Source organism: Martes martes, assembly GCF_963455335.1.
Source record: "Martes martes genome assembly, chromosome: 8".
Classification (NCBI taxonomy): Eukaryota; Metazoa; Chordata; class Mammalia; order Carnivora; family Mustelidae; genus Martes; species Martes martes.
Window position 1 is genome coordinate 57,483,676 of NC_137895.1, and position 14,580 is coordinate 57,498,255.

Genomic DNA, 14,580 nt, shown 5'->3' on the forward strand with positions numbered 1-14,580 from the left:
AGAAACAGAACATTTATCTGTTCAGTTTAACTTTTATCTTTTTTAAAAAAGATTTTATTTATTTATCTGACAGAGATCACAAGTAGGCAGAGAGGCAGGCAGCAAGAGAGAGAGGGAAGCAGGTTCCCCATTGAGCAGAGAGCCCGATGTGGGGCTCCTTGCGGGGCTCAATCCCAGGACCCTGGGACCATAACCCGAGCCAAAGGCAGAGGCTTTAACCCATTGAGCCACCAAGCCCCCCTTAACTTTTATCTTTTAAAAATCCATTTGCATTTATAGGGTGTAATTAGTGGAAGTTATAGAACCCTTGCGTCCTTTGATCATTAAAGTAAACTGTTACAACCCATACTTCAGTCTCTTCTAGTTTATTGAAAATTGAGCTTAAGCTCAAGGTCAAAATTATGGTAGTATTTCCATTTCATTCAAAGGTTCACAGTTTGTGTCTAGGCAGAAGTTACCAAGTACATCCCCTTAGAACTAAATGATGTCTGAAGCTAGTGGTAGGAATGAAAGTTATTCTTTATTCAGAGTAAATTTTAAGAATTTGGGGAAAAAGTAAAGGAAGGAGTAATCCCTACACTTGCTCTTCTACAATAGCATTTAATGTAATGTTGATCTGGTAGAGCAGAGTAAGAAGGTATCGTGGGATATATCTTTTGCCTCACAGGGTCTAGACCCAACTGATACAAAACTCTGGAGTCCTCTAGTTTTAGCATCTCTTAAACCACCTTGCCAACTTATTAACTATATTTCTGTCCATGTTGGAAACTTAACGGAAAATGAACCTAATCCAAGAAGCAAAACACTATTATTGAGACATAGAAAAATATTCCAGTGGCACCGTGGCTGTTCATTTCATTTGGTGTTTCACTGTGTTGGTGACCTCGGTAATGGCATGATGATACTTTTCTGAAGCTGACTTGAATTCCACCAGATGCTTCTCATAACTTTTAATGGCTGCTTCAAGCTGCGTTTTCTCCACTGCTCCCAGGATGGCACGGAAGATCATATCTATGCCAAGGCCAAGAACGGCAACTCCTATACTACCAAGGAGAGAAGCGCCAATTTGAGCTAACACAGTGACCAGCTTGTTAATGATGCCAGTTGTGACGTTTGAGCCCACAAGTTTAACAGCTACTGCACTGGCTGCGGAAGTAGCTTCTCCCAGGATGACCGAAATGACCTTTTGTACTATTGCAATTTTCTCTGTTTCCCTTTCTTTAATATCCTGAAGTTTTCTGTAGAGTGTTGGTTCTAGCTTATCTTTTAGTGCTTCATCAACCTTTTGCAGTTCCGTTTGGATTTTCATCATGGCTTGGATAATGATATCACAGTTTTCTTTGATGGTCCCATCTCTTTTCATCTCGATAGAGGCCAACTTGCACCCTAAGTGCATGTTTAAGACCTCAATCAGCTTATTAGTAGCATGGAAGCTATCAGATAAACAGTCAAGAAGCTGCTGGTGAAGACGGTTTACTTCCTGCCTTCTCCGTGGATTCTCTGGGTAGAGGAAGTCACTCTGAGACATGTTTCAAATATAATGTCTGAAAAATAAAGTAGTAAATCTTCACTAAAAATTTTGAAAAATACCTGCTGTCTGTGTGCATTTGACCAAGAAATCTTTTACTTTATGAGTAGAAAAATAGCACTGTGCTATCTAAGGAATTCCTCAGAAAATTCAACAGGTTCTTTAAAACAATTATTTTTATGAAACTTAAGAGTCAGTGTATGGGAATGTGGGTGACAATGCCACCTACCGATGCAATAAATGAGGCATTAGTTTTTTTTTTTGGCAGAGAGAAATCCTAGATAAGAAAATCTGAGTTTATCAAGCATCAGATTATTAATAAATAAATGTGATTATTTCTAAGTTATATTCAATAAGGTTTGACATAGACTGCAGTTTGATATGGTTGATTCTTGATTACCAGCACTCCTTAATTTTTCTAGACCCTACTCACCACACTGAATACACCTACCAGATTGATTTCTCTAATATCTGAAGATAAATTAGAGCCAGAAGAATATTAAAATCTCTGAATTTACAGGGCTATTAATGTCTAATTTTGTTTATAGACTGTTATCTTAATTTCTAATATTAAAGTCACTCTATATGTCTTTACAAGCAAATTATTTGTTCTCTAAGCCTAGGAGACATCAAAGGCAACACACAGAATCTTTACAAAAAATTTTCATGTTAAGGGTATATATTAAAAATTCTTTAGATTAAAATCTCACTGTGGGAGAGGGGCATGGTGCAGGGACAGCGTGGTTATGACTACCTCTGTGGTCTCCATTTGTAAAGCTTAGAAGTTAAATTATTTCAACTGGTTTATAATGCACTTGGGCACAGTGAAGATTAGCTAGAATTGGCCTTAGAAAGGAAGTAATGCCGTTTCATGAAAGTATTAAAGAGTAAGTAGCAAGGGTTTGCGGTGGAATGAATTCAATGAATCAGGCCGGAGCCTTCTTGTGTTTGTTCTTCTGGCTTAGAGTATCATGCAGAGGAAAAAGGAACAAGCATGTTCAGAGTTTATTTGGTTAAAAAATTTGAGGCCTGTGAGAACAATCTTACAATATGCATACTCTTAGTCTTACTATGTGCTTGGCATTTTAATTTTTAGTTGAAACTTAGAAGAAAAGAGAGAATGACATCTCTGTGGTGTCTGGCACATTCTCTCTTGAGTAAACAACATCCTAATGAATTTGGGCCCTATCAACTCTGAGACCATGGCTTTTAGCCTAGATATGGGGAATCTTACGAGCACAGAATGAAGGAATGATATTTTTCTCTCAAGAAAGTAAACATGAGGGCGCCTGGGTGGCTCAGTGGGTTAAGGTCTCTGCCTGCGGCTCAGGTTGTGATCCCAGGGTCCTCGGATCGAGTCCTGCATCGGGGGCTCTGCTCCGCGGGGAGCCTGCTTCCTCCTCTCTCTCTCTCTGCCTGCCTCTCTGCCTACTTGCGATCTCTGTCTGTCAAATAAATAAATAAAATCTTTAAAATAAAAAAAAAATAATAATAATAAAAAAGAAAGTAAACATGAAAAGAGCCTGTCCTCCAAGCCATAAAGATATAATTTGGAAATAGGAAGGGGATTTTAAATGGATTGGGAACATAATCATTTATGCTGTTCAGTTTAGAAAAATGCCTTGGTATCCCTAATAGAGTAAACTTTATCACAGTCAGAAATTCATTTGCATCTTTGATTCAAATCCAGCTCGGGCGCGCACGCGCGCGTACACACACACACACTCACACCCACGTGTTACACAAATTTCCACAACAGTACTTAGAAAATATCTCAATTTCATTTAAAGAAATTGTTGACGATTTATTAAATATTCCCCAACTCACCATTGGGTGGCAAAACTGTACTTTTTTTTTTTTTTTAATTTTTATTTATTCATTTGACAGACAGAGATCACAAGTAGGCAGAGAGGCAGGCAGAGAGAGAGGGAAGCAGGCTCCCCGCTGAGCAGAGAGCCTGATGCGGGGCCTGATCCAGGACTCTGGGATCATGACCTGAGCCGAAGGCAGAGGTTTAACCCACTGAGCCACCCAGGCGCCCCAAAACTGTACTTTGATAACCATGAATCTGGACTTTGTTTTTCTTTTTTTTCTTCCAGAAATTTTCCATTCAACCTTTTTCTTTTTTGGTTCCTAGTTTTCAGATATTATCATGAAGTAAAAACTCCAGTTTCTCGCTTTGAATTCAGAAGATCATCAACTACATTCCTATTCAGATATTTAGGTGAGAGAAGTCTTTCTTAGCCTGAGAACTTGTAAAATATCTCTAGCAGCTATCATCTGCCTTTATCTGAAGGTATAGCTTCCAGAAAATGTATGTGGTTCTATTTACCTAAAGATAAACAAATGGAGAGATGAGCCTTCCTCCGGGATAGGAGGCTGAAAGCTTCCAAGTGGTCATTTTCTTCCTAGTTAACTTACTGTTTTAACACACCTTGACAAATTAATCATAAAATAAAAAATCAGGGTGCTATTTACTTGAGGAGAAATATACTCAGGTCCCACACAGATGTAGAGGACTCCATTTTCTTTTTTATTTCTTCCAAGAGTTGAAACAAAATCAAACAAAACTAATAGATGAGATTTCTTTTTTTTTTTTTTTCAGGAAAAAGTAATGATGGGACTTTATCTTCCCCAAATATTAAAACATCATAAAAATAATATTAGTACAGGTTGCAGGAGTAGATGGAATCATGGAACAAAATAGTTCTGGAAACAGACTCTTCTATACATTTAATATATAATAAGTGTAGACTTTCAAATCAGTAATAATTGAAAATGTTCCTGGTACAATGGGCTAGTTTTGGGGGTTAGAAATTAATTTTATTTTATTAAAATTTTTTTAAAGATTTTATTTATTTATTTGACAGACAGAAATCACAAGTAGGCAGAGGGGCAGGCAGAGAGAGAGAGGAGGAAGCAGGCTCCCTGCTGAGCAGAGAGCCCGATGTGGGGCTCGATCCCAGGCCCCTGGGATCTTGACCTGAGCCAAAGGCAGAGGCTTTAACCCACTGAGCCACCCAGGTGCCCCTATTTTTAAAATTTTTAAAAGATTATTTATTTATTTGACAGAGAGAGAGAGAGAGAGACATAGTAAGAGAAGGAATACAGCCGGGGGACTGGAAGAGGGAGAAGCAGGCTTCCCACTGAGTAGGGAGCCCAACGTGGGTCTTGATCCTAGGCCCACAGGATCATGACCTGAGCCGAATGACTGAGCCCAACGACTGAGCCACCCAGGCGTCCCTAGAAATTAATTTTAAAAAGTTAGTGTAATATTTGTAAAAAAAAAAAAAGAAGAGATAAAGTAGAAGAAAATTGATAATTTTCAAATGTCTATATGGAGGAAGGCTTTATAAGCTTAAAACCAAAGGAAAAAAGTCACACAAAAATTTGACGAACAAGGATGACCATGTAAAAAGAACTAAAAAGAAACTGGGAAAAATGAAGTATGAATTTCTAATGACTGTTGCTGTCAATAAGAAAAACAGTAGTTATCTAACAGCTAAATGAGCAAGCAACTCTGGACAGTAAAAGCATGGTAGTAATTAATTGATGAAAAGACTTCAGTCTTACCAGAAATCAAAGACCCAAGTACTTTTTCAATTATATTTTCTTTCTTTTACATCCCCAAGACCTGACATGTGCACTTTTATACCCTTCCTCCCAGTTTCCAGATAGCAGTCTATAATTCTGTGTCAGTAACAAGTTTGAGTAAGACGTCATGATGTGCTCAGAATTATTTTTCAAATCTAACATAAAAGGACTTGTGTTTTTCTGAGTTGGGCTTACCTTCCTAGCTCCTTTTGTGTTGGGGAAGGACTCTGGGAGGATTCCTTACGCCTTCTAGATCTTCAGCAGGCCTGCCACCATACCTTCCCAGGACTGAGGACAGTTCAAAATTATTTTCATCCCAATGGTGAGATAAACAATAGAGAATTAGGTGAGGAAGAGGTAGGGTTTGCAGGTGAAACTAATGAATTATTTTTGGACAGGTGAAATTTGAAGAGCCTGGTGAAGGAAGCAGTTTAATAATTCAGTAACAATTTATCTAATGGACTAGTACCTTACTAGGTATAAGGTAGCATGCCGAGCTTTATAGAGCACACAAAACGAAAAGGACGTGGGTCCTGCTTTTATGGCATTTTTAATCTAGTTAAATAGTTAAGCCAGACTTCAAACCACTTGTTGAGCTGAAAGTATTATGTCATTTGAAATTATAGGGTTCATGCTTCATTTGTGTGAATTCAAATTTTCAACAAATTTTCAGCAAGTTAATATGTATTAACATTAGGGCCATATGGAAACATTCAGTAATTTAGAGAAGGTTAATAATTTGTTCCCTTTCAAACTGTTATTCTTAAATATATGCTTGATATTTAGAGGAGAGGTTATACACCTCGTGGAAAAACAGTTGGCAAAGTGCAGCATTTCCAGTATTGCCCCTGACGATTAAGCTCTGACTTGCAAAGTGTTTACTTCACTCAGCAAAACAAAAGCCTTGCAATCAGTTGGAGTCACCCTCCTTGAAGATCCTACTTGTTACTTAGGCATGCCTCAAGGGATGTCTTATCAACAATATATAGTATTTACCTAAAAGAGGTCTGGGCCATACACACTTTTCTCTATCTTACTACATTTTCAGGCATGACCTTTTAAATATTGACTTTAAAATTCAGTCTTTTTTTTTTTTAAAGATTCTATTTTTTTATTTATTTGACGGAGAGAGATCACAAGTAGGCAGAGAGGCAGGCAGAGAAAGGGGGGAAGCAGGATCTCCGCTGAGCAGGGGTCCCAATGCAGGGCTCAATCCCAGGACCCTGAGATCATGACCTGAGCCGAAGGCAGAAGCTTTAACACACTGAGCCGCCCAGGCGCCCCTAAAATTCAGTCTTTTAAAAATCATTTCCTGGGGTACCTGGGTGGCTCAGTCGTTAAGTGTCTGCCTTTGGCTGAAGTCAAGATCCCAGGGTCCTGAGCCTGGAGTAGGGCTCCCTGCTTGGCGGGAAGCCTGCTTCTCCCTCTCCCACTCCCCCTGCTTCTGTTCCCTCTCTCACTGTGTCTCTCTGTGTCAAATAAATAAATAAAATCTTAAAAAAAAACATTTCTTTTGGGGTGCCTGGGTGGCTCAGTTGGTTGAGTAGACCTGGCTCTTGGTTTTGGCTCAGGTCAGGATCTCGGGTTCTTGAAATCGAGCCTTGCGTTGTGCTCTGCACATAGCTCGGAGTCGGCTTGTCCCTCTCCCTCTGCTCCCTGTCCCTGGAATGAATAAATAAAATCTCTAAGAATAAAATAAGAACCCTTTTTCTTTTTAGTTAGGCTCTGTGCCCAACACAGGGATGAACTCATAACCCTGAGATCAAGAGTCACATGCTCTACTGACTGAGCCTGCCAGGCACCCCTTATAAGTCGTTTCAAAGTCACTTTGTAAATGAATTTTAAAGATTGGCGCTTACAAGTAGCTAAATGTTATTCTTAATCCAGTTCTTAATACTTGCACCATTGGTGTGAAAAATGTGATTTTTACATTGTTTATTATCAGATGATAGTGCTCGCTGTCTGTGAAAAGTTCACTCTGCACAGTTAGCATCCACTGCTGAACTGCTGTGTTTCTACCGTTATTTGAGTATTTTGTTGCCGGGGTTCATGAGGTAGGTCCTAAAGAGCTGTAAGGCAGGCTCGTGGAGAATCGATCGCCAGCAGGTGGCGCTCTTGCTCCCCAGCATGCTTATTTCACCCTAGCCTTTGCCGAAGCCCCAGAGCTTGCTTGTTGCTGTATTTGGACTGTGGGTGCTTAAAATTTAATTTAATGAGAGTTCTGATGCTCTGTTGCCAAAGGAAGTTTGGAAATCACATGCACTGTTATTGTATATGTAACATTACTTGTTATTTCAGACAAAAAAAGAAACTTGGAAATGCTGATACCAGTGGTCAGCATTATCTTTTCCGAAACTGGAATGGAAACAAAGACTAACCTGAAATGGATTCTCACTGAAACTAACCTTGTCAATTTTTTTGAAATGAGAAGATCAACATTCAAGATCAAAGAGTGTATAAGAAATAGTGGAGATGTATTGATGATTGTCTCTAAAAGTTAAGATTTATTTAGTGATACTGTAGAGTTGTTTCAGTTTCTTGGGGAAAGGAATCACTTTCCAAAGTGAAAATGTATTGATTATGACATATTCAAATAAAAAATTCTCAGGATAATTTTGTGAATAACAGTAGCTAAGTGTTATAGAAATTTAAAGAAGGAAATCATATTGAGGTGATTAGAGGAAGCTTCGTGGAGTAAGTGACATGTGATAAATGTTTTGATAGATGGTAGAATTATAACATCAAGATATTGTAAGTAAAAGATTTGATAAAAAAGTACTTTAAAGTATAAAATCAATTCAACTAATATATAAACACTTCAAAAATAAAGAAAGAAAAAAACCCATAAACCTACCATCTTAAATTTTTTTGGTTGTTCCTTCCTAAAGTTTGTTTAAATGTGTAAGTATTTTTACCAAGTTGTAATAATATTTTCATCTTACATTAATTTAAACACCTGCCCAAATTCCTAGTTTTCTAATAATTTTATTATATGAAATATTCCATAAGATATCAACCATAATTTAATAAATACCCAATTGTTTCCCTATCACAGTATTGTAGTGGGCATTTTAATACACAGTTTTTTCCCCGTTTCCAATTATCTCAATTATTTCCTCAGGATAAATTTCCAGAAGAATTGTATAATCCATGAGAATTAAAGTTTTTATTACTTTTGATATGTATTGCAAATTGCATTCCAAAAACTTTTATACCACCATCAGAAGTAAATTTTTATAGCAAGGCACTGTGTATGTTTCGAAGCCAAAGATAGTTCTGTTAAATATAGATTGTTAATTTGGGAAGCACAGAGTTAAATTTCAAAAAGAAGAGTTTTTGCTTTTGTAGAAATACACGGTGTTGTGTTAATGATGATATGATACGCATGATCTCTGTAGAAATACATGCTGAGTGTGTGAATGATGCCATGATATGCATGATCTCTGAGACTGGCTTCCAAAGACTCTGGAAGGGAGTGTGGAATAGAGTTACAGAGGAATAAGATCGGGTTTGTTTTGAAAATTTTTGACGCTGGGTTATGGGTATATGACAGTTGATTATTTTATCATCTCCACTTCTGTGTATGTTTGAATTATTCCCATAGCAACAATTAAGGAAAAAGAGACAAAGAAAACACATCTCAGCCTCAAGTATTGAGTCATTCGTGCTCTCTGAGTTTTTCCGTTTCTCCCTGCTCTCACTTTCCTCACTATCCTATATTGGGTCCAGCTATCCTGTGAAGTTCACTTATTTGGGAGTTTGGGAGTAGAGGATAGGCGAAACCAGAAGCTTTTCAAGAGAAAATCGCAGTTACTGACTAGTTCGGAGACTCCTCTTTTAATTTAAATTAAAACCCTGGCCTTTAATTAAAACAAAACAAAACCAAGAAGTTGATGATGGTGGGATGACACTCATTCTGATGTAAGTTCTAAAGAATGTTTCTGACCAGAAAGCAGAATATCAGTGACATTCCTCAGCCTTTGGTAAATGCTCAGGGGAGAATCCTCTACTTCTATGCTTTAAGATATTAGGAAAAAAAAAAAAAAGAGAGAGTAGACAATGTTCTTTGCCCTCAAGAAGATAACAGTCTATTTGGAGACAGACAGCATTTAAATGTAATATAGTTTATGAGAGAGCAGAAACTCTATAAATTAACTAGTATTAGATTGTACATTCCTTCTTTCACAGATCCTGAGTACTTATATTGATGTTAGAGACATAAAAGGAAATGCTACAATCCATGTAAACAATACACAGGTGTCGTTTTGTCCTCAGTGCTTTCTAAAATTGATGTCTTTACTGCTTTCTCCTCCCCTCTGACTTACTCAGTTACATAAGCTGTTCATTTTCTTCTGTATCTGGTGTATTCAGAGAAATAATCACAAAGAAGCTGCCATCAGATCCTCTTAAAACAAAGTTGTTTTGTGACTTTATTATATTCATGGCTAGGATTCAAGATTGACATGTTATTTCAAATACCCTTTAACCTGGAGAAACAGAATATCATACCAATACTAGTAGAAATAGCCATATCGCTTACCTTGCTGTGTTTCTGAGTTCAGTAGTTCCAGCAGTTGTTTAGGAATATTGTCAAAGGGCTTTTTCGTCTGGTTTCATCTGGATGTTTCCGTGGAATGTGATGACCTACAGCCTTTGCTGGTCTCTGCTGGGTCCCTCTGCCTGTCCGCTTTATCTACTATTTCTGCAATCCTCGTTCTCTGAATTCTTCTATTTCCTATATTAATATAAAATTAGTATGTATTAAGTCATCTAATTTGAAAGGCGAATAAAGCAGCGAGACATGTAACTGTCTATTCCTTAATGGACTTTATGGTTGAAAAGTGCTGTACGACCGAGCTAATCCAGCTCGGCAGAGACGATGGCTCTGCGCAGCTCCCAGGTTCTGTGATTCTGTCTTGTCAGCTATTCCACACATAAGTTTCCTTTACCTTCTGTTGCATTCATACCTCCATCTGTTGCTGATGCCTTTGTTTCTGTTCTCAAGAGATAAAACCCCAGATATTTGCAGCCAAATGTGGTTTTTGTGCATGCGCTCTTCTTTCCTGCTCTTTATCACCATCTCTCACTGTGTTGGTGAATGCCTTGACCATAGGAAAGCCTTAAAGACTAACTTGACTCCTTTCCCTTAAAGCTTAGATCAGAGTCTTTCATGCTTCTCCCTCTACATTCTGTCCTCACCTCCATGGACACTCTATAGCAGGGACACCTCAGAATCAAAAAAATCATCCCATCCCCCATAACTTAATGGAAAAAAAAAACCATGGGCTTTAGAATTGGACAGTCCTGATTTTGAGTACCCAAATATCACTTACTAGCCATGTAGCCCTGGAAAAATCACTTAATTTAATTTTTTTCCTTCTTTTTTTTTTTTTTTTTAAGATTTTACTTATTTATTTGTCAGAGAGAGAGAGAGAGCAAGCGAGCACGCACAGGCAGACAGAGCGGCAGGCAGAGGCAGAAGGAGAAGCAGGCTTCCTGCCAAGCAAGGAGCCCAATGTGGGACTCGATCCCAGAATGTTGGGATCATGACCTGAGCTGAAGACAGCCGCTTAACCGACTGAGCCACCCAGGCTTTCATTGTGTGATGTATTAGTTTGTAATTGATGGGTTGCCATATGGATTAAATGAGATAATGCATGTAAAGCATTTGGCAGAGTGCTTGATACATGGCAAAACCTTCCTAAATGGTAGCCACTTGTCTTAACATTAATAGCAGTCATTTCTGTTGTTATGGGGTGGGTAAAGGATACAGAACCAAGAGTCCGGCTAGAAGATACATAATATCTATAGGCGCTGCTCTGTAGTTTTAAAGGACGACTAAGTGGGGTATTATTTTACTTTTGTCCCAGTGGGTCATTTTGCACTTGACATATCCTGGGGCTTACCATGTACGGGGATAAAAGGGAAATAGGATGTGTGTAGACAGTATATCTGAAGTAAGTATGGATGGACAAGTAGGATTTCAATAGATGTGTGGGGTGGGGTAGGGAGGAGAGAATGCAGGTGGAGGAAATACTATGAACAAAGGGGCTAGCAAAATGTTGGGAGCATTTTCAGGGCATAAAATTAATCCATTATGCTGGTGGCCCAGGATATACGTGAGAGCAGTGAGCGGAGTAGTGGAAAATTGAGAGCAGTCTAGATGATCTTAAACGCCATGCCAGGAAATTTTATCTTATTCTCTAGGCAATACTGAATCATTGAAGTTTTTTTATTGTGAGATAATATGAGGAGGTTTGGATTTCAGGAAGCTTACTTAGTATAAACTATACTAGTGGGTAAGGCCAAAAAATCAACTCCAGTGCCTATAGCAACTGACAAGACACATGTAGTTGAAACACTTAGTGTCAGACCATGGGGTGTAGATGGTAAATGTCCACTTTGAAAAGGGCAGCCATAGCTCTAGTCACATTTTCTAACTCATAGCGTGGGATTAGTGCTGCCAATTAATCTCATTTTTTTCAATAAGGAATAGCAATCCAGATTTCTATCTTTCAGTTTTTAAATTTAGAAGTTGATACAAGCAATTGTTGGGGCAAACAAAGCACATCTGTTGGTTGGACTTTGCCTGTGGATTTCTGGTTTGGGACCCCTGGGGCCATGTTCACAGTCCTATCTTTTTATGTCTCCTCCAGAACTCTACTCATGAACATTGGTTAGAGACATCAACACTCCTCTCTATGGCAGAAGAGGATGAGTTGTACTGAAAGTACAGAAGCATTCTCAGGCAAGACAGACATCTTGGGAGTTGGCGTCAGAGGGCCTTGATCTTTGAAGTGCAGTACTCTACCTCTTTGGTCTGCTTTACTCACCTTTCAGTTATCTGATAGTTACTTTATATATTCTGTCCAGGATTTTTAATTCTACTGCATAGAAAAGATTGTACCGTGTCTGCTTGCTCTATCTTAACTAGAAACAGAGCCCTTCTATGTAATTTTTAAGCTTTGTACGATCTTCTCCAGTAGATCGGATAGTTATTGAGGATAATGCCTAAGAATTGGTTACTCCGTATATCAGCATATCCAATTGAGAATCCAGTGCATGATATTCAATCTTGGCTTAAAATCTTTTAATTATTATCTTTGTTGTTATTTTTATTAAAGCACAGGATCAATTCCTGCTCCATAGCTGGTGTAGCTTTCCTACCCTTGACAGAGGTTATTTTCCACATTTAGATTTTAAGATCAGTCTCTTTGCGGTTGACAAATAAATAATTTAAGTTTTTATCCGGATTACTACTTTGCTTTGCAGTGCTGAAACTTTTGTGCTGGAGAAATGTCTTTAGAGTCAGAAAAGGATAAAGAGAGGCTGGTGCAAGCTGCCAAAACATTTTTCTTCCACATGCAAGATCTCGTTGCCTTCACTAACACACTTATAGAATCGTTTAACAGCACTATGAATGCCCAGATCCACTCCCTGGCTGTGAAGGAAGATGCTAACGTTAAGGATGTCTTTGAACAACTATTCACAGTTTTTAAGGAGATGCAGTGTGTCCTGGAGGCAAAGTACGACCAGATGCAAAAGGAACCTTTATGTTCCAAGATTGTGACAGCGGTTTGCTCTATGGTTGAGAAGAGTGCCAATGTCAAGGAGCTGCAGCAGTCAGCTAGAGAAATGTTCAAGAATGTTCAGACACCGGTCATCATTGCTGCACTGAACAGCAGTAACATCCTTGGCACTTTGGAATCTTCTCTTTCACTCTTGATGACATGTCCTATCATGAAACTTCAGTTAAGTGACCTCTATCAAAAAGACACTGAAGACCAATCAGAGGCCAACACCTCAGAGAAAAACCAAAGTCCGGGTCCATCCAAAATCAGTAGAGCAGACATCTTGAAAAAATTGCAGGATGTGTTAAGAGCTGAACATTTCAAGAATACCATGGAGTCAGTTGTAAATCAGTTGGAACAAATTGTCAGAACTCTGGCACCAATCTTAGAGATCCTCCAAAAAGCCATAAATATCATGGAATCCAAGATTCCTGTGCCCAAGAAAACCAATGACCAGTAGGAGTGCAACAGAGGGGCTCATTTCTGTCAGAAAATCAGTTCATGTCCTGAGAATTTTGAGAGTACGTTCTAAGACCTTTGCTGCCAGAAAGGTGTTATATTAGGATGTAAGTGCAAAGAGTAGTCACCTGGAAGACCATTTACCTCAAGTTTTGCTTTATTCAAATAAAACTAATCAAAGAAAGCCTGCTTGTCATAGCAGTTACTAAAAATGACACGTTGTTCAGAAAATCAAGGTAATGTATTACATTTGGGGATGTCTCTAAACATTAAATATCATCTTAATGCATAATTAAAATAACCTTAAACTAATTTCCACTCTTGGTAATTCTATTTCTGGATACTACAGTGTGAAGTCCAGATAAATGTAAACATTATTGCTAGATAATCTGGCAGAAAGTACTGTTCAGGTGCAGGAAACATGTAAAATATCCTTCTGCATTTTTAAAAAGATTTTATTTACTTAAGAGAGGGCTAGAGAAAGAGCGAGCGAGCGAGAGCATGAGCAGGTGTAGCAGCAGAGGCAGAGGGAGAAGCAGACTCCCCGCTGAGCATGGAACCCAATGTGGGGTTTGATCCCAGCATCCCTTGGATCATGATCTGAGCCAAAGGCAGATGATTAACGGACTGAGCCACCCAGGCACCCCTACCTTCTGCATTTTTGTCAATCTATACCAATCTCTGTATCATCAGTGCCTTACCTATCATAAGCCATCACTGAATACTTTTGGTATGATTTATCCAGAAGTTAATAAGAACAATGAATGAAGAGTAATAGTTTTCTTGCTTACTTGAATAAGAACAGAGCAGGTGATTTATTATTGTCTGCCTCCTACTGAGGTCTTATGATTAGGAGCTATTGAAGGTTCAAAAATGGAGGTGTTCTAACCTTTCACAAATAAAAAACTGCAACATTCGTAGAAGTAGGGTTTCTGAGATGTGCTTGTATTGACAAAGAGAGGTTAGATAAATCCCTTTGCCTACCAGAAAGTCTTTGGCTCTCATGCAACGGGAAAGAGTGTGTGTTTTCACGATTGCCCTATTCTACATGATAAATAGGAACATTGTTGAGAATGAGACAAGCCATTAATAATTCCAGTTCTTGAGTGGAATTTTTCTTCTGAGAATACCTAAGTTTTGTCCTCCTTCAAACATTTTCTCCTCTAAAGTTTTAAATCCTGTTTTCTCCTTTAAAAATAAGGAGATGCTTATTTCCCTACACTTAAAAATAAGGCTGCAGCATGAGGGGTGTCTGGGTGGTTCAGTGGGGTTAAGCCTCTGCCTTCAGCTCAGGTCATGATCCCAGGGTCCTGGGATCCAGCCCTGCATCCGGCTCTCTGCTCAACGGAAAGCCTGCTTCCCCCTCTCTCTCTGCCTGCCTCTCTGCCTACTCGTGATCTCTGTCTGTCAAATAAATAAATAAAATCT

General features: G+C 38.6%; 2 protein-coding genes across 2 annotated transcripts; one reads left to right on the plus strand and one right to left on the minus strand.

The window, feature by feature from the left end:
* Positions 1-502: 502 nt before the first annotated feature.
* On the minus strand, positions 503-9,741 carry SMCO3 (single-pass membrane protein with coiled-coil domains 3). Its single transcript, XM_080811928.1, has 2 exons — positions 9,663-9,741; positions 503-1,544 (listed from the first exon to the last, which is right to left on the minus strand). Exon 2 carries the CDS (start codon positions 1,526-1,528, stop codon positions 851-853), a length of 678 nt encoding a protein of 225 aa, XP_080668054.1. The 5' UTR covers positions 1,529-1,544; positions 9,663-9,741; the 3' UTR covers positions 503-850.
* Positions 9,742-12,418: 2,677 nt separating this feature from the next.
* On the plus strand, positions 12,419-13,153 carry LOC308347067 (uncharacterized protein C12orf60; the record flags this gene model as incomplete). The annotated part of the gene is made up of 1 exon (XM_080810229.1): positions 12,419-13,153. One exon carries the CDS (start codon positions 12,419-12,421, stop codon positions 13,151-13,153), a length of 735 nt encoding a protein of 244 aa, XP_080666355.1.
* Positions 13,154-14,580: the final 1,427 nt, after the last annotated feature.

Bases quoted from the DNA above. Each gene is read 5' to 3' on its own strand.
- SMCO3 (XM_080811928.1), bottom strand. From the start codon at position 1,528: ATGTCTCAGAGTGACTTCCTCTACCCAGAGAATCCACGGAGAAGGCAG.